We start from the raw sequence: 21183 nt of genomic DNA on the forward strand, positions 1-21183 counted from the left end.
GTAGACCCGCTGCTTCCTCTGTTGCTTCCTCAAGACTCAGGATAAAGTCTCCGGATCTGCTGCTGCTTACAGGTCAGTACAAGTGTTTCCCCACCTTCTTCCTTAATTGTCCACGCGTACATTAGCGTCCGCTAGCTTAGGCCTATGTTTTTTTGCTTTCAGAGGTTTGTTAAAAACGTGATGCTGTAACGAGCCATCGGAAAATATGCTGATCTTCGCTTATTGTTGCGTTAACATAGACCACAGTCAAGCCACGTTTTCTATATTTTCTCGACATTTTAGCTTTATTTCCGTTTAATCTCTTATGTTTACATGGACAGCGTGTTCAGTCAGTATTATGCCTTTAATCAGAATAATGTGTTCGTCTCTCTTATCTGTCAGTGTAGCTGAGAAACTCCGTGAATGTCCAAAGCTGATGATCGTCTGAAATAACAAGAGGTGGACACGTAGCATCTGATCAGACACCGTGTGTGAAATGATAACGATACTTTGTTTGGAAACTTTTTTTGTTTTGTTTATCCCCGCCTCACCCACTTTGTGTGCAACTGGCCTGCACACTGACGCCATTGTTATAAAATAAGATTACGACGAGGATAAAACAGGAACAATGTCACCATTATCAAGCGCATGTAGTGCCATCCCCCGCCATATATTCTTACTTCATATGCATGACTGTAACCTCAAACCAGTCAGCACTGGCCTAGAACACATGCATAGCACACTGAGGGGTATGGTTTTTCAGGTTATAGCCACACCTATTATCTCATTCAAAATGTCATAGGCAAACTTGTTTGAGTTGTATAATCCATCACAGTGAACATAAAGTTATGATTTATTTATTTAGGAAAGGTTACATTAAAAGTATAAAGTATCATAGTGTAGGCTTTTCATATGAATCTGCATTACTGGATTGTTAAAGATGTTCTTATATCAATATTTGGGAGTTTGAAAAATTTGATCATATCAGCTGATGTTCATTTTTTTTTTTTTTTTTTTTTTTTTTTTACATGGACACATAAAAACAAACATGCTTGCTAAGGATTCCTAAAAAATAGTTTTTAAAGGATTTGTAACTAGGATTATATGGGGATATCAGAATTCGCTTTATTGGCCAAGTATGTGCACACATACAAGGAAGTATGGAAACAAATGGCAGCCCAAAGTGTTAGAAAGTACATTCATAAATGTAATTTATATGCATTTGATCAACAAAAATGTAAAGTAGACCTAGCCTATATGTCATTTGTAATATACATATGTAATCTATGCAGTGAATTTTAAAAAGTGCCGCATACATTAGAGAGACAGAGGTTATTAAAAAAGTTTGACTTTTTCTGCTATTTACTCTCCAAGTAAAGTAAGACAACAGATACTGGCCAGACACGTCTTGTATTGTGAAGGTTTAGGAGCCTCGACCTGCTGTAAAATGAGGATGTTGCAGCCGATCATAACTGAAGACTTGAGGCATTTTTCTGGTAAACTTCCCCTTACTGGAGTCTGTGGAATGTATCTCGAGTGGCTGTCATTTCCCTCCTTTTATAAACAGCATTTTTAAAACCCTAGGTAATGCTCTTCTGGCAATGTGCTGTGTGCAGTCACATGTGTATTTACAGTACATACACGGGATGATTGAAGTGACCATGCAGAGACTCAATCATGTGTTTGCCCTTGAGTACAGCAGGCTCTTTCATTACAGTAAACAGAGAGGGTGGTGTTGTGCTTTAGGAGCCGACTGGCACCCTGTTGTCACTCTGGTTTGGCCAGTTGAGAATACCAGCACCAGCTTGTATGCCTGTTTTGGGGTTGATAGCGAGCAACTTGATGTTTGTTTACACAACAATCAATAGCGGCTCTGAGTGAGACCTTTCTAAAGCAGAAATTTCAGCTCAGGGCAGAATTTGGAAAAGTCATCCCAACCAACTTGCACGGATGTGACGTGATTTACTGACTAAAGTGTATTCAAAAGAATCATGTGAGAGCAGCAAGTTGGGGATCCGGCTTAATGAACCAACCTCAAATGATTATGCTTCTTCTTGGAGTGTTAAGAGAAGAATGAATTGCTCTGTGAATGCTGTTTCTCTGAAATGATTTTTCCAGTGCAACTTATTAGAATATATCAGCTAATTAAAAGAAATCCCCCCATTCTGGGGGGAAAAAAATGCAGTTAATAAGAAATACACCCCATTTTGTACAGTATATTCAAGCTCATCCAGTCAACAATGTAGTTCTGCTTGCTTTTATTTATGTCTGTTTAGGTGCTAATATTTGGTATTGCTAAAAGTACCTATTGTTTCATTTAACATGGCTACTGTAAAACTAATAGATTAGCTCAACAAAATAATAATAATAGACAACTATTATAATTGATTCATTGTTCAAGTCATGTGCAAGCTAAAATGCCAAACATTCCCTCCATTGTGAGGATTTGTACAGTATGTGTGATGGTAAACTGCATATTTGGGGGTTTTGGACAGTTGGTCTTACAAAACACACAATAGGATGTCATAAGATAAGATTAACCTTGATTGATCCCTAGTAGGGAATTTGGTTTTTGCAGCAGTACAAGGACATAAATAAATACAGATATGTATAAATAAGTAACTAAATAGCAACAGGTACATAAACTTAAATAAGAATAGAATAAAAAAATAGAAACTATGTAAGAGCATTTGAAGACAAAAATAACAGTGGCGTGACTATTAGCTGTAGAGTCAACGGATCTATGTAAACAGTGTACAGAAGACTAGACTATGTCATTCTGACATTTTTTGGACTAAATGCCAAAACAAATAATCGAGAAAGTAATCGTATGTGATGAAAATAATTGCTGCAGTTTAGTTTTATGGCAGTTCTTATGATTTGCATTCAATGTCACTAAAATGACCTCAGACGAAGAGTGAATGGCTCAGGGCGTTTTCACACATGAAAGTCCGAACCAAGGTCCGGACCAAGGTTCATGTTTTTGTTACATTGTATACATTTGATCCGGTAAGTTGTGGTTTCACACTGCAGTTTTGCAAGCGCACTAAAGATCTATATGTGACAAACCTACGTCCTGCCGTCATCACATACGTGAGCTACGTCTCCAGATACTTCTAACTGATTGGTTTGTTGAAGGGCTTCCTCGTCCTCAGATATTTTCTCTCTGTGTCGGAGTTTTTCCAACTGACTGCTGCTCTCCCCCTACTGCCGCGGCCCTTTTCGTTTTGTTGTGATGTTGAGAAGCAAGACACGGGAACTTTCTTTCTGGAGCATTTATTCAGAGACAAACTGAAACCTACGCTGTACATTTACCACTTAACAAATAAACTGCTGATGTATTCTCTGCTCTGATAGCCGACAGCTGTCTTCTCTGAACGCATTCACCGTCACTCTCTCTCTCACTAAGCACCTTAAAGGAGCTTCCCCGGTCTTGTAACACAAGGAGAGCCTGCCAGAGCTTCTTGTATTTGGTCCAAAAGTCCGAACCATCCAAAAAAGGCTTTCACACTATAAACGAACCGGACCAGTTTGGTCCGGACCGAGACCACCTCTTTTTATCGGACCAAAATTTGGTCTTTTGATCCGGACCGCGGTCCGGGGGAGGTTTCACACCTGTAATTTTGGTTCGGATCAAACTAAAAAGTCCGAAAGTCCGGACCAAACGAGGTATGTGTGAAAACGCCCTCAATGTCACCCTGTTTAGTTTGTGACCACTAGCAGAGCAACTTTTACAAGTTGGTCCCCACTGTTTGTTCATGCGCACGAGGACATATTCCTTCTGATGATGTCATTCTATTTAGCTGATTGACAGTTGGGGGTGGTGACGTGTAGAAGTCTAGCAATGCAACGCACAAAGGCAGTAAAAAAAGAAGACCGCTAGCTAGTAAACGGTGCACTATTTAAAATGTTTTGAAAAGTCTGCTTTGCAAATGTTTTCTCTGTAATGCAGATAAAGACATTTTTAAGACGTTAAGGAAACTCATAATGTAGTATCAATAAATCTATCTAAGATCACTATTGTTTCTGAATAAGAAAATACTCTTGATGCAGGTCCAGAGGGACTGAAATGGTATTTTTTTTTTAAATAAATGTTGATGCTATAAGCAAGAGCAGATTGCAGGATTTTCCTTTTTTCCAAGTTTGTGATATTTTCCAACGCACCTGCACAGAAGAATTGTTGGATGTGCGAATGTTTCTTCAAAAAGTTTCCGAACAAGAAACGTACGACCTTTAATTTAGATTTTCTGCCCAGATTTTTACTGAGACTTGTGCACAATAATTTCAAAACAACAGCACGTTTTCTTTCACCTACAGTTTAGAGGTCATGCGCCCGCCTGACTGCTGTGTTGGTAGCTGTTGACCTTTGTTCCACTTCACAAATCCCATCCTCCACCCTCCCTCTCCCCTAAATTTCTCCACTGTGAGACCATGTGACTGGGAGTGTGCGATTTCACTAGGGAGGTCTGGACCTGCAGTCTTGTGCATGGTATTCTTGTGCAAGGTCAGCCTTTGTGTTCTTTGGGTTGAATGTTACTGGAGGAGGATGGACACGAGGCAGGCAGAGGGGTCAAGCACATGAAAGTTGTCCCACTGAAGCCGCATGAGCTTCAACAACCATCAGTTATAGCCATGCATTGACAAATGTATGCTTTCAGCGGGTTTTGGTTGTCTCTTCCTGTTCACGCTTTTACAGCTTCCCCCAGCTAGAGTGTCGCTCATCCACCATACTTATCAAGAGAAAGTGGTCTATCGGTTGTCTGAGAGCATCCTCATGCTATATCTCTGTAAACCTACACAGAATAATATTGAATCATCCTTCGATTTAGATTACTACCCTCAGGCTGGCTGTACTATTTTGTAAAACCGTTGAATTATCAATGAGGTAGTGGCAAGCTGGACTGAAGCAGATCCAACAACAGGATCCAATAAATCAATAACTCATGATTTTTCAGTTGTCAACATTTTGCATTTTTAGAACAGAATCAATAGTGAACTGCTGTATGTGGTCGTTGCCTCAACACATTTGGTTTCAGGTGAAAAAAAAAAATATAGGTTTGGCCTTCCGTATTGGGCAGAAAATCTGTAATGGACAATTAGTAATCTAAGCCTAAAACACGCTACTGATTTTTGTAATCCATTAATCTGCTACGGCAGCGTACTGCCACCGTAATAAAGTTTCTCATTAATGAGATCCTTTTCACTACATACTCAATTATTCTGAACTTTCTTGCTATAACATATTTATTCTTGTTAAACACAAAACTTTCTCTGTATATCATCTTGGTTAAACGAGTAATTTCTTGCTCTAACATGATAAGTTGGTATGTTGTTATAACCATAAACTTCCACATGTTTAAATTAGGAAAATGTCCGGTCTGTGACTAAATTGAATACACTGTGGCCTACGTCGGCTTGACAAACTGACATTAACTGATAAATATGGTTTAATTACATTTTATTTCATAATCTGGCTGAGACAAGTATCTTTCATTACAGTATTTATACTTTCTGATCCTCACAGGTTATAGTCCAAAACACAAACATACTCCTTTTCCGTTCACATAAAACAAAAAAAAGACCAGTTTGTGCAGATTCATCTAACAGTTGAGAGAAAGCTGCGTAAGTGACCGTCTTGTCAAAATGGGATTAAGTAAAGTTTGTTAAAGGCCTCCATGTGTTAATCCTCCTGTGATTAGATTGTAACAATGATCTTAAATCATGTAACCTATAACTCTTGCTGCCCGGTGTTTTTTTTTTTTTTATTTATTTTTTTTAGCTTTTTTCTGTGTGCCATTCCTCGAAGAGGAACTTAAACATTTTTTAAGGAAATCAAGTGTGACTGACCAACCATGTGGGTATTTTTTTTGTAACTTCCTGGCTGTGGTTTCAAAACCACAGCTGTAGTCTCTCTCAAGCTGCAGTCTTGATGTTCTGTTATGTGTCAAATGAACCAGCTGCCCTCTCCCCCTCTTTTTTCCAATGTCTTGTATGTGCTTGGGTGTGGGGTGACTGGCGAGCTGGCTCTGCCATTGGCTTGTCATCTTCCCAGTCCAAGTATGGAGAGCAGAGGTGGTGTTGGAGGGGGGGCAGTTGTTGCATTACCTTTTGCCTTTTAACAACTCTCTCTCTCTAACTTCATAATGCATATAATTGTTAGTTGCAGCTTTCAAATTTTGTTCATATCAAACAGAGAAACACAAACACTCTGATATTTATAAAGCTGCAAATAACCAAGTTGTAATTTCAAAAATCCATTATGATGAATTTCTGTAGACTTTAGTCCCGGTGAGCGTTATGACGTTTTAGCATCAATTTAATGAAATATCTTTGTCAATTTAATTTGCTAAATTAACCAAATACTGACATTACTTTCTGTTTATAGTATCTGTAAAATCCAGAGAATATCCAGAAAATTGTCTTAAAAATAATACATTGATATCATGACATAAAATTACATATACCATGATAGCATTTAAACAGGATTTTTCTATACCACCCTACCACTGTTTCAGCATTGTAACATGTTTCTGTTAAACTCCACAAACATCCATGTGTATTTTGTTTGATAGTCACGGCTGATTATACTTTATTATTACCTTTTCCCTTGTCTTTGTTGTTACAGACACGTTCAGCAGGAAGTGTATAATCCACATGTCCACATTTTACCCACAGTTTACATTTGTCTCAGTTGAAAATGCAAGAAAATAAGGTGTAGATCGTCTCTCAACTGTAGTTAATTAACTATAGATATTCATCTTAGACTCCAAGGAATGTGTACATATGCTCAGGTTCAGTTTAGTCAATGTTAGTGCTCATATACTCTGGAATATCAGTATACAAGGGCAATTTGTCAATATATGTAGAATAGAAAGACCTTTTGTGTGCGTGTGTAATTCTTTGTTCGGCTATAGTTTTACTAGTTCTGATGCTCGGCAACACAAGAATTGCGCACACTGTGACAAGATAATGTATGATAAGATATTGGTCATTTTGTCTTGAATAAACATTACTGAAAAAATTAATATCACTCAGATCGGCGATGACATCATTCTGAATTCTGATTGGAGTTGTGGCCACCATTACCTTTAAACTAGTTTTACACATGCAGACAGACACGTGCACAAAAAGCTTAAATGTCTATATTGCTCCAGTGAGTGGTAGTTTTGCCACACACGTCTGTGTTTCTCTTTGAGAGGGGCAGGTTTCAGCTATTCATAGTTGTGAGAACCTCCGAGGTCTATTAGAGGTCAGTGTGAGTCCTTCTAATAGCAACTGCTGCCTGTCAGGGCCTGTCAGATAACTGTAGCTCTCCGCCCTTGGACACAGTCTGTACTTTTCTTCATATACACACTGTGGGACTGTGAGTATAGAGATTTATTATATCTTCATTTGTCAACAATCATTGCTGAAGTTTTTGAAATATCCATTTAGCTTCATTTACGTTTGTCCTAGTGCTGACATACTGAAGTGGGTGATCATCTTGTCTTTCATAATGACTAATAGCAACACCTGTAAGACTGCATTTGTAAGGTTTAATGTGGAGTTTTTGATTTATTGTATTTTATTTTTTTATAGAGCATAAATAGAACCAAACAGCTTTAATGAATCTTGCCAGTGCTTTTTGTTTTTTATATTTGAATATATAAATTAAGGAGATCATGTCATTAATCTCTTTTGATTGTGTTCATCTTTCTGCACATTCAACAATTTACTGCATTTACAGTAAGTAACTACTTTACGTAAAGTAACTTGTTTGGGAGCTTTTCTACAAAACTTTGGCACTGGTGCCAGTTGCCATAGGCCCTGTGGTAATTATTGAAGTAGGTGAGAAGTCAATTGTTACCTACTGTACTATGTGTGGCAGTTGTTTACCTACAGGGCAATCGCTGTCCTATCTAGAGGTCAAAGGAGTTGAACATGTACATAAAGCCTCAGAGTCTGATAATAAACAAAAAATAAACAAAACATTAAATGTTGAAAGTGTGAGTTACTAATGAATGTATTTCCATATTCAGATGTAATAGCCTAATTGAAAAATAACTGCTGGTTAGATATATTAGCTGGTGAGTTTAAAATTGGTCTTTCTTGCCACAGGCTCCTCTAATCTGCATTTTACATTAACGTGTAATTAGAAGTCATTTGACTGTTCTATTAAAATTGTAGTGTAACAGAGCCATATGTCCAGGACTTTGAAGTTTGAGGTTTCAGCCCAGTTAGTCATTTCTAAAACATACCAGACCAGAAAGTCTCACTTCCCTTCAGACATAGAGTAGAGTAGCGTTCATTGTACAGCATCTGTGGTCGTTTCCATTTTCCATGGAGGCGCGTGATCTTTAAAAGTATGCATGCAGTCATATTTCCTTCCAGTGTCTTTGTTGCCAAAGCTTTTGAATGGGATAGCAAATCTTCCTTTTGTATGCATTGTTAGTGGTAGTGCAGAACAACAATAGCGAACGTAAAAGTACTTTCAGCAGCATATTTGACCTAAATGTCTAGTTCTTTTAAACAACACATTTCTGCTACTGTAGTATTTAATTTTGTGCTCTGAATGATCATCTTTATGCATATCCCTTCAGTAAATATATACTACTTTTGTAGGAAGGCGTAAAACAAGAATAGCCAAACATGAAATGAGATTCCCCTGAAAAAGGAAATCGATTAATGATTAAAAATACGGATGCACGGATGTATCGGCTGGACATCGGAATCGGCCCATTGGCAAATAAGGTGACGGGCACAGATGGCCGTAGCTGATGTTTATCTATTTTGCGCTGCCATAATGTTGTTAGTTGGTCTGACGCATACAAGAGTAGCCTATACCATGCTTCATTCAATTGATTTCATTTCATGTTTATTTGAATAGGGACAGATGCTTAGACATAGACATTTGTGCAACACATCTGCAATGTACAGCATTTATAGCTATTGCTAATTTCCAATGCCCCTCCCAAAAAAGAATGTTCCTGTGACATTTCAAGTGTATGCCGATTACCTTGAAGCTAATAAAAACCAGAGAGATGACCTGGAGGCCAAGAGAGCACAGACCGACAGAACGACCCAGCCCATGTTAACCACAGCATTCGAGAAGGTGAAATTCCATGGACAGCGTAGCTTATTGACTTGTAGCATGCACCTTAAGACACAGGGTAACGTTGGCTTACCGGTAGCCTGCAGCTTGGCCAAATGAAAATTCTACACATCATTGTCGGCTGAGAAATTTGCAATCATTGCACCCCTAATTAAAAATGTGCAAAATTAAAATATTAAAATCTTAACTCAAAACTTTATGAATTTTAAGGAGATTTCTGACCTATTTATATTATATAAAAGTGCATATTGTTAAGATCTTTAAAGCCAAGGTTTGTGCGGTTAGTAGGGTCGAATGAAATTGTCATATCAATGTTTAATGTCTCAAATCTTTTGATATATCTGAAATATGTCAAATCAGTAATGCTAAAGTGGTTGATCATCACTGAATTACAGGGATTAACACTGCTGCTGCTGCCCCGTATAGTATACTGTAGAGCTATCCTTGAAGCTTTATTTTGGTTTCATACTGTACATTTCTCTGGTATTATTATGTCATTGTGCCAGAAAGTATTCATACTGTACATTGCTGTATTATGTTAAGCATTTTTTTTGTGTGTCAAACCAGCAGAATAATCAGAAATTGAGATATTGTAGAACCTTAAACCAGAAACCGTTTGGATTCTTTAGTTAGAAAACGACTTAAACAATTAATCAATTATCCATATAGTTGCGGATTAATTTTCCATCAATGTACTGTACCTTTTAAGCTTTTAAACTATCAATTATAGACAAAAATAATCCTTAAGTAATAAAGAACAGTACAAAATGAGTTAATTTAAAAAAAAAAAAAACATTTATTGGATGGGGTGTATTCACAGATGGTAGAAAATTGCCTGTAACTCTGAATGGGACCACTGTTCTTCAGTGTGAGCAGACTCTCATGTTGCTGTGTAATGGTCTAAAACAAGAGACCCATTAATAAAGATAAATGCTACCTCCTGCTGTATCACCACACATCCCCATTGTAGACAATTTCCTTTTATTAAATTGCGCAAAATGACACATAGTAAATTTACAGTAAGTAAGTGTCTGATTACACTCATAGTGGTAATTTTATGTTAAAATAAAACCAATGTTTTCCAAACATATCTATAAGCTTAACTGGAACAGTGCGTAAGGTAGTTACGACGGGCCTGAGTGCATGCTGGTTACACACACACACACACACACACACACACACACACACACACACACACACACACACACACACACACACACACACACCCTCTTCACAGATTTTGCACCTAAACTAGCTATCATAGCTCGTCTCGTCACATGATCAAATCGAGACTTGACATTGACATACATATTATCCAGCAATCATCATTGCATATCTGTATATAACATTTACCAAAGAAAAGAAAATAATTATTCATTTAATTTAGTAGTTTTTTCATAGTTTATGTATAGTTCATGTAAAATAAGTATATAATTTTGTTATTTTTCACTATTTTACAAACCATGATGGAAATGGGTTTGCCTTTTCGAGGGCATACAGCCTAGAGCAAATGGAACCGATTTTCAATTATCATGAGTTCTTCTTTGGGCACAGGAGTATTTCCAAAGTGGCAATCTGAATCACTTGCAAGGGCCCATTCTCACGCCCCTGCACACATACAGAAGAAATGTAGACTAAATGTTTCAAATATAATAATGTTCCGGTCTGTGTTTCTCTGCAGGGTCAGTGCAGAGAACAGTCATGCAGGCTCAGGAGGTCCTGAGACAGCTGCGGATTCCCGAGCTGGAAGATTTTCGGCAGTACATGCGCAGCTTGCCCACCAATGCACTCATGGGCATGGGTGCCTTCGCCGCCATCACCACCTACTGGTTCGCCACCCGGCCGAAAGCCCTCACACCCCCCTGTGACCTCGGCCTGCAGTCAGTGGAAATGCCAGTAGGTGATCTCTTTTTTTTTTTTTTTTTTTCTGGAAAAATCCAATATCCTGAATGAATTCATGTAATGTGGATCCAGCAGCACAGAAAACCATGACACATTGGCCCATCCGCTGTCTTGTAATCCTGCGTGTTAGAGGAATAACTGAAGCTATAGCCAACTACTGGAAGGAAACCAGTCAGTAGATCTCATTCAGCAGGAATGTTGATGCGATCCTTCCCAGGAACTTTAATACCAGCTAAAGTTGTTAAAAGTCCTTTTGAATTACAAGCTTTGACATCCTCACAGTTTTTCACACTTATAGTGCTAAAAGGTTACCAGTGCAGTCAACTTTACCTTAGCTGAAATTAAATTGGTCTTTATCAATAGTGTCAGAGTTATCATTCCTGAATCATGTTTTTAATGGCACCCTTTTAAAGGGTTTATTAGGTATAATTAATTTGATATGTGGTTAATAAATTATCTATCAAAGCTTAATTTAAGACACTGATACAGTTAACCTCTGGGTTGCCAGGTTGTGAAAAATGCATTTGGTTGATATTTATCCGCCTTCAGCAGGACACTTGCTTTGTCTTTTGAGCTTAAGCTCTTTAATTAATGGACAATCGACCACCGATCATCTCATTTACAACTGCATGGATTTAAAACCCATTATTAATAACCTATTAACATTAACTGCACAGTTATCAACTTATTAGAAATTAGTGGGTATTGATTAATGGTTTATGAACATTTATTAATTTAAAGAGGAGTCAAGTAGATTTTTCACAACCTAGCAACTAAGTGGTCATTCTTACAGAATGAATGACTGATCATATCGAAAATATTTCAGGAGACACAAGAACCAGTCAATGGAAAGCCTGGCTTCCATTGAATATATATGGCTTGCACCAACTAATGCTGCCTTTGTCCCACAATTTTCTGTCATTACACATTTTAGCTTAAATTATAACTGCTGCTGCATCATCTACTGTACATGATCTATGTTTATATCCGAGGAACCTCCTGGGTTCTCCATCTTTTTACCTGTGCTCACGATCAGAGAAATGTGTCCTGAGGTTGAGGTGTCAGTGCTGGTCCCAACTTTGTGATTTATTTTGTCGTAGGGTGAAGAACGTGCACGGAGGTCGGTACTGAACGACAGCGACGAGCCCATGACACACTTCTACAGTGATGCACGCACGATGTATGAGGTGTTCCAACGCGGGCTCAAAGTATCAAGTCAGTATATCTCTTGCACCAATTACGTATGATACAATTATTTCAATGAACGTACAGTAGATAAATGTGAACTTTTATTTTCTTTCACAGATGATGGACCTTGTCTAGGATCGAGGAAACCAAACCAGCCGTATGAGTGGCTGTCTTATAGAGAGGTAAGATGTGGACCACAGACATGGAAATCTAACATTCAATTTGTATGTATAAATACACAACTAGCCGAGTCCCAATACATTTAAAAAAAATTGACTTTTGTTTTGCACAGGTGGCAGACAGAGCAGAGCACATCGGCTCTGCGCTCCTTCACAGAGGACACTCTCATACAGGAGACAAGTTCGTTGGCATCTTTTCCCAGAACAGGCCAGAGGTACAACACATGGCATCATCCGTGCGCTAATGTTGTACAGTTCTGACTGATAATCCCGCAATGCAATGTAAAAAAAAATGTGTACATTCAATTGTCACCAGCCGAGAACTAATTGCCATCATGCATTGCAAAGACTGAAAAAGGTACATTTTAGATGACTGCTGGACAGGGGCACTGTATTCAGTCAGAGTTGGGGGTGCTAAGAGAAGGTCAGTCTATATAATGACGTCATACTACAGTAAATGCAGCATGACATTTATGGTTTTTGAATTAATTTAGATGACCAGGATTATTTAGATTTCATAGTTATTAACATTTTAGACAAATTTTAGAATGTTTTACACTACAACAGACAGCACAGCAACACAACTTGAAAGCCAACATACTGTTGGCAACTGTCACAGCAACTATACCGTCAACAACACGGAATGAATGCATGAGATGAAAAGTAATGACCTGAGTCGTGTCCAAATTTGTTTATTGATTTCGCCATTTGACGCACTACATATAGCCTGGTTCCACACCTCTGAATCACTGCTCACATTATATCAGTGAGTCGAACATACTATCAAATTAATTTAGTCTGATAATCAGGTGCCTCTCTACTACAGTATATAGCCCTCCATACAGAATACTTGTTTACATGCACACTATTATCTGGGTTTGCAGTATCCTGGTTATGTTTTGTGTATGTAAACAAACCCTGGTTTTGGAAGTTTGGATGTCCTACCTGTAGTACTCCTGCTGTAGCCATATTATGAGCATTTTCTTATTTTGGTGGGTGTTGTGAAGTCATTTCCTTCAGATCATTTTTGGTTTTCATGGGTTATTATAATTTTGATCTGTTTTCTGTGTTTTTGTCTCTTAGTGGACCATTTCAGAGCTGGCCTGTTATACATACTCCATGGTGGCAGTTCCATTGTATGACACACTCGGCACCGAGGCCATCGGCTACATTATCGACCAAGGTACACAAAAGTTTTCTTTCAAACACTAACCACACACCACCTGCATTGTCATCGCAGCGCTCTAGGTCAAGGACACTGAGTTGTGATACTGACACAAACTAAGTGGTTAATTTGGTGCCATCTGTTTTCCAGCCACCATCTCAACAGTGATTTGTGATGTACCCCAAAAGGCTCGGTTGATTCTGGACTGTGTCAGTGGGAAAGGACGAACGGTGAAGACAATTGTGGTCATGGAGCCCTTCGACAGCGAGCTGGTGACCCGTGGACAGGAGTGTGGCATTGAGATTCTGAGTTTAAAGGAGCTTGAGGTGAGAATATCAACCTTATCTTCTTTTTGGGCATCACTAATGAGCATGAACCATCAGCAGATGTTCATGAAACTTCATCCTGTTACTTTTTGAATCACACTGTTTTCAGTTATGTTCTGGTCAGAACTAAATGGAAATTAGGCCGTGAGGCACTGTGTTTTTAAACGGTTTAAATGGTTGGCACTTCCCGCAAACACGCTATATCTCATTGTACGGTTTGTAATTGTTCCAGGCTGTGGGTGAAGCCAATCTCCAGAAACCAGTGGTGAGTAGGAAAAGCACACCATCGTTGATTACGTGACAGAAAAGCTCCTAATTCTTACTAAATTACTACATTCACAATTAGATAATTCACTTGTAAGCAGCAGAATTTTTTCTGAAAGGAAGATTAGGTCTTGCGCTGTACTAAAACATCTTGCACATTTCTAATGCAATAGCAATTCAGGCTTCATATGCATGAGTGTAGATCTGTGGTCTGATTACAGCTCCCTAAACCAGACGACCTTGCATTAATCTGCTTTACATCTGGAACCACAGGTAATTGCACAACTTGTTTGTGCAACTTTGTTGGCAACTTTAACCTTTTGGAAATGTTATTTTTTACCCCATGTATAATCATGATCATTATTTTCCTTTTCAGGAAACCCAAAAGGTGCAATGCTTACTCATGGAAATGTAATCTCCAACACTGCAGCTTTCATTAGAATTACAGAGGTAAACAAACACACCAGCTAGACTTGGAAGAAATTGTCTAATAATGTATGTTTGATTGTAGGTGGATGCTTGTCTTAATTCAGAAATATTTCCTTACATTGTTTTATTCATTTATACATTTAAAATCATTGTTTTCAGTCTTAGCCTGACAGTGTGACTGCAGATACTCAGAGCTGAAAAAGTACATCCACCTCTTCTGCATGCATGCAACTCATTTAAAAAAATGTTTTACAGTTAATGTCCCCTAAAATACCCTAGAACTGAACATCAAAGATAAGGCAGTAAAGTATAGTAGTCTTTCTAGTTAAGCAAATACTATCTTCTCTATCAATTAAAGGAAATGTGATTTTTGAGTAGTATTAGTTAGCAACTTACACAGCACATTTGGTGTACTACCATTGACGTTACGAATTTGGGTTCATATGAGAGAGAATCGCCGCTTGTTCGGATCCTGTCTAGACCGGATAATAGTTATGACGAGACTGCAAAGCATAGGTTAAATAATCTGTGACCTTATTTTTGTAATATTTAAAAGCCGAACAGCGAAATGAGGCTGGGGTGAGCAGGGTCGAAGTAAACAGCTGACCCAAACCTCCGGCTGTATCTCAAACTCTCCAGCCGATCTCGCCATGACATAGTACGTCACAAAAATGTCATAGAAGTCATGTATAGTATATCCTAAACAAATCATGAAAATGTCATGAAAAAGAAGAAATCATAGTATAAAATATATAAAAAGTCATAGTATGTAATAAAAATAGTATAGTATGTTATAAAAATATCAAAATTCATAGTAGGTTGTAAAAATATCAAAATTTATAGTGGGTTGTAAAAATATAGAAAGTCATAGTTCCTCTGTCCTGCTCCCGTGTATGTTGTCATCCAGGGCAAGCTGAGGCCCAGCAATAAAGATGTGCTCATCTCCTTCCTCCCTTTGGCCCACATGTTTGAGAGGGTGGTGGAGGTACAGTACGCCATGCTTGAACTGCATGTGTTTTATTTTGTGTTCTCCACAGGTACACTGCATGCTGAACCTCCATGACATTCATGTATCCTATCTCCCCCTTGCTCACATGTTTGAGAGGGTTGTACAGGTATGTTCTGGACATGTTTACCTTCAGATGTATTGCACAATGAAATTATAAGGGGTGTTAAAGAGTCATAGGACTACTGTCAGAATTATTGTGAATTATTAAATGATACACTGAGAAATTCATCCTCTTTTTGTTTGTGAATTATCAAAATGATGATGAAATGGTCATGATTTCCTTCAAACTTAACTTCTTGAGCTTTGGGGCTGGGTATCAAATACCTTGTTTATAGAAATAGTATTGTTGTGGTATTGATGCTGAAACTCGTGTACTGTATTGGCACAGGTACCTAAACATTTCAAACATACCCAGCTCCCTGCAGCTTTAAAGAAAATGAGAAACTGTTTGGTGTTATGCAAGTGGAACCAAAAATGCCATGCAAATGTTGGTCAACTTAATGTCCTCCTTAGCTGTTTTGATGAATTTGTGATCCATAAATGTCCACACATCCTTGACCTTTAAGGTAACTTAGTAACATGATGAGTAACACCTTTTGAATTTGGAAAATACAGTGGGTTTAAATAACAAACCTTGGCTATGGAGTGAAATGTCCACAACAACACTTCCTCCCCCCTGTGGTTAAATTGTGAAACCATTTAACTTGCCACAAGTATGAATAAACAGCTCTCTCTTCATCAGTGTGTCATCCTCATCCACGGGGCTCGAATCGGCTATTTCCAAGGCGACATTCGACTTTTGATGGACGATTTGAAAATGCTGCAGCCTACGGTGTTCCCCGTGGTTCCACGTCTACTCAACCGCATGTTTGATAAGGTCAGAGTTTATCTAATGTTACTCATGTTAAAGTCTACAAAAGTCAGTTAAGAAAAGAGCCAGCTGATTCACGATTTTCTTTTATTTATTTATTTTTTTCCAGAAACTTCCTTCTGACTATAAATGTGTTTTTATTAATTGTGTGAATGCGTATTCAGCAGCATCTTCCGTACGATTTTCGGTCGCCTACTACTTCTGCATACTTTCGGCTACAAAAACCATTCAAATATTAAAATGTTCAGCACTTTTTCCCACCATTCATAGTTTTTAAAATATTTAGCTTTTTTCTTTTTTACATTGAAAGTCAACAGAGCAATCTTTTAATCCTCTTCAGTCTTCTTTCACTTCTAAATGCAACTCTCTCACATACTTTCACCTATAGACATAATTCAAACTGGAAACTATTCACAAAACCTTCAGCTATTAGAAAACAATTCAGCTTTTTAATATCTTTTACAGTTTTTGTGTTATCAAGGTTTAAGTTTAGTGCCTCTTTTTCTGCATTTTTAAGGGCTGCTCCCCAGTGTGGGGGATATCGCAGCTAACAGTGCAGAGGAGAGAGAACATTGTCTTAAAACTTTCTCTTTAACTTGCTCTCACGGCCACAATTCTTACTTCTCATACACAATTGAGCCTCCAAATGACAAGAGCCACAAGCATTCCTTCATTGACAGCCCTTGGTAAACATCCTCGACATTTCTGGAAGAAAGCAGAGTATCAGTTTTTCAGATCGCTGATATGCCCACTTTTTATCCACATAAATGATACATCAAAATGCTCGCAAATGCATTCTGTTGATCGCATTGAGGTCATTATATTGATACCACGTATTGTTTAGGCTTTTTCAGGCTTCTTCAATGGGGAGTTTACCAGGGCTTTATGTGTAGAGTTTGCATGTTCTTCCAGACTTTCTTTGACATACTATACTATGACTTTTTTATGACTTCTTCATCATACTACACTGACTTTTTTCAACATACTATACTATGACAATTTTATTACTTATTTTTTTTGACATACTATACTATGACTGTTGTACATAGTATACTATGACTTTATCACTTTTTTTTGACATACTATACTAACTATTTTTTTAAATACTATACTATGACTTTTTCATGACTTTTTTTGACAAACTACACAATGAATTTTTTTTTTTTTTTTTTTCAGCATTCTATAGCATAATTCTTTTCGACATACTATGTTTTTTTTTTTTCATGACTGTTTCGACCAACTATATTATGACACTTTATGACTATTTTTGACATACTATACTATGAGTTTTATCTTCTTTTCCATTATTCAGTGGTATGGTGAACTAGTACCAGCAAGTAGGCCCAGTAGACTCTGACCCTTAGATCGATTACCTCTGGGCGGGGCCTTTTTGTGTGGGGTTTGCACTTTCTTCCAGACTTCTTCTACTTCCAATACTATTCTGTTACTTTTTTATGACTTTTTTTCAACATACTATATGACTTTCTTCAATATATACTATACTATGACTTTTTATCACTTTTTTCCACATACTTTGTCACTTTTTTTGACATGCTATACTAGTCAGGGACTACAGGTGGAAATTAGCAATTGTTGCTATAACCTGGCCCAAGACATATTCTCTTGTTCAACAAGTTTAATGTTTATTTGTGCATTGTCCCTGTTTCAAATAAATCAATTTCCAATTCCAATTATTATTATTATCACTTTTTCCCACATACTAAACTGACTTTTTTTACGACCAACTATACTATGACTTTTTATCACTTTTTTTTCGACATGCTATACTATGACTTTTTTCGTCACAATATACTATGACTTTTTAATTGGCTTTTTTTAACATACTATGACTTTTTCCAATATATACTGTACTATACTATGACTTTTGTATCACATTTTTCCACATACTAAACAAACCTTTTTCAAGGACAACACAAGTAAACACAAAATACTATTATTATTTTCCAAACCATCATGGCCCTGTGTGAAAAAGTTTCTAAAAAACTATTTTTGTCACAAGTTCAATACTATTGCCACACCTGTTCACAATGACTTTTTTTGACATAGGTCCACCAGAAGATCCTTAAAAGCTACACTTTTTTTCAGGAACAATATATAGTCTACACTTTGGGAATATGACTTTCCACAAATCACATTTTTCAACATACTAAACTGTGACAGTTAAGGTCAGCGTTTTTTTTGCATGGCAGAGTTCAGGAAAACCATGCTGAGCAAAAAGAACATCAAACTATGACTTGATGATCCCCAAGACTTTTTATGGACGATGAGACGGGTAGTATAGAAGGAACACTGGTACCAGCTGTAAAGAGATGCCAGTTCATTGGGGCTGTTTTGCTGCTTCAGGACCTGGAAGACTTGCCGTGATAAAAGGTGCCTGCTGTTGAGATCCAAGGCACCAGACCGCGAACTTGGGTGGCAATGATCCTAAACAGTTGCAGCCCACTGGCTGAAGAAAAACAAAATGAAGACTTTGATAGCTCTGACCAATTTGTGCATATAAAAGGACCTGCTCGAAAAACCCTAATGTAACTGAATTAGGACAATTCTGCAAAGATGAGGGCCAAAATTCTCCAGGACGCTGTAAAAAAAGCCTCAGTTATATAAACAACCTTGGTAGGCAGGTGTGTTGTGTACTATCACTTTTTGTCACTTTTTCTTTGACATGCTATACTATTACTTTTTGAACAACAAATTTATTTTATTATTTTTATTTTATTTTTTCAACAAACTATAGTATGACTTTTGGTCATACTACACTATGACTTTTGTAATAGCCTTTTTTCAGCACACTATCCTATGACTTTTTTATCACTTTTTTCCAAATACTAAACTGACTTTCTTTTGACATACTATACTATGACTTTTTTATCGTTTTTTTTCAGCATACTATACTATGACCTTTTTGTCACTTTTTTTGACATGCTGTGCTATTAATTTTTTAACAGTTTTTTCAACGTACTATACTATGACTTTTGGTCATACTACACTGACTTTTTTAAGTTTTTTTTCAACACACTATCCTATAACTTATATATATATATTTTTTTTATCACTTTTTTCCAAATACTAAACTGACTTTTTTTCACATACAACACTATGACTTTTTGTCACTTTTTTCGACATACTATACTATGACTTTTTTTGACATACTATGACTTTTTGTCACTTTCTTTTGACATGCTATACTATGACATTTGGTCATACTATACTATGACTTTTTTTCAATATACTATACTATAACTTTTTAATCACTTTTTTTCCCACATACTAAACTGTTGGGAACCAAAGGGTCGCTGGTTCAAGTCTAAATAAGGACGGGGAGTGTGGACTTGTAGTTTGCCAGTTTACCTGCTGGGCACTGCCAAGGTGCCCTTGAGTATAAATTAAATAAAATGACTTTTTTATCATTTTATTCGACATACTATAGACTATGACTTTTGGTTTTTTTTAATAGCGTTTTTCAACATACTATACTATTGACTTTTTTATCACTTTTTTTTAAATATTCTACTGTTGTAATACATTATTGGTATTATTCAACATTTCAATGAAATTCTTACTAATTAAAACTATTTCCACTTTTTCAACTCACTATTTCACCTTCTTACCCAATTATGTGAGCAATCTATCTTTAGCAATTTTGCTTTTCAGCATTCACAAACACTTTCTGCAGGAAATGCATTTTCTAGTTTACTTACTAATTCTCCAATTTCTCTGGTCTGCTGCCTTGTTTAATGTTTGATATAACATTTGATTTAAAATTAAGCTCAATTCTTCACAGGTTTTTGGTCAAGCCAACACGCCTCTGAAGAAATGGCTGCTCGATTTTGCTTTCAGGAGGAAGGAGGCAGAGCTTAAAAGTGGTGTGGTCAGAAAGGACAGCATGTGGGACAAACTCATCTTCAAAAAAGTGCAGGTAAACATTGCATCTTTTGTTTTTGTTTACTTTTTCCACTTAGCCACACATACTTGAATGAGGCTCGGTCCTCTGTTAGCAGGTACTTAAACAGAATGATAAATACCTATTTCTATTTAGTATTTCTTTATATGGTTTAAGTTCCTTACAGTAATCTTATTATTTGAATCACCAGTGGGTTTTATGATGTGTATAACGATGTATGTTATGTATAATAAACAATGGTCTTCCTTTGTTTCACACTTTGCAGGCAAGCCTGGGTGGTCGTGTCAGACTCATCATTACAGGAGCAGCACCGGTGTCTCCAACAATCCTCACGTTCCTACGAGCTGCACTGGGCTGTCAGGTGAGCCACATCCACTCGCCCACGTCATTGATTGTCTTTATCAATAACTGTGTTTGTTATGTTTTCGTGAATTTCACTAAAAACATGCTCTACACTCCAGTTTTATGAAGGCTACGGCCAGACTGAATGTACAGCTGGGTGCTCCATGACAATGCCCGGGGACTGGACAGCAGGTAACATCTCTTGTCCATTCTCATGTATTACGTCTCATGAGTGAAATTTTGTTTTTTAAAATTTGAACCATAAAACTGAACTGTGACTATTTTGTGTCTTCAGGTCACGTTGGGCCTCCTCTGCCCTGTAACGCTGTTAAATTAGTGGATGTGGTAGAAATGAACTACCTGGCAGCCAATGGAGAGGGAGAGGTGAGCAGTGCTTTTTTAGTAACAATCAAATACATTCAGTGGTTGGTAAAATGTATGTACTTGATTTTTATTTAACTAACCGTAATTTGTAGAGATACTTAACTTATATTTAAAGGTTAATTCTAGAATTGA

At 37.3% G+C, this 21183-nt stretch overlaps 1 protein-coding gene across 3 annotated transcripts in view; it reads left to right on the top strand.

Annotated features, from left to right (window-relative positions):
• Positions 1-21183, top strand: part of acsl1a (acyl-CoA synthetase long chain family member 1a) — a 24575-nt gene continuing 3392 nt past the window's right edge. The window contains exons 1-16 of one of the 3 annotated variants that reach the window (XM_028592660.1): positions 1-72; positions 10752-10966; positions 12073-12187; positions 12278-12342; positions 12453-12554; positions 13423-13522; positions 13655-13830; positions 14063-14095; positions 14316-14367; positions 14471-14544; positions 15561-15638; positions 16275-16409; positions 20206-20340; positions 20591-20686; positions 20787-20859; positions 20963-21051. In XM_028592660.1, the coding sequence (XP_028448461.1) occupies positions 10772-10966; positions 12073-12187; positions 12278-12342; positions 12453-12554; positions 13423-13522; positions 13655-13830; positions 14063-14095; positions 14316-14367; positions 14471-14544; positions 15561-15638; positions 16275-16409; positions 20206-20340; positions 20591-20686; positions 20787-20859; positions 20963-21051 (1518 nt within the window). In that variant the 5' untranslated portion in view covers positions 1-72; positions 10752-10771. Of the gene's footprint in view, positions 73-7165; positions 7343-10751; positions 10967-12072; positions 12188-12277; positions 12343-12452; positions 12555-13422; positions 13523-13654; positions 13831-14062; positions 14096-14315; positions 14368-14470; positions 14545-15430; positions 15509-15560; positions 15639-16274; positions 16410-20205; positions 20341-20590; positions 20687-20786; positions 20860-20962; positions 21052-21183 lie in introns of those variants that run through there. The other 2 variants (XM_028592668.1, XM_028592650.1) reach the window with 2 other exon arrangements.

This window comes from Perca flavescens, chromosome 2, assembly GCF_004354835.1.
Source record: "Perca flavescens isolate YP-PL-M2 chromosome 2, PFLA_1.0, whole genome shotgun sequence".
NCBI classification, from domain to species: Eukaryota; Metazoa; Chordata; class Actinopteri; order Perciformes; family Percidae; genus Perca; species Perca flavescens.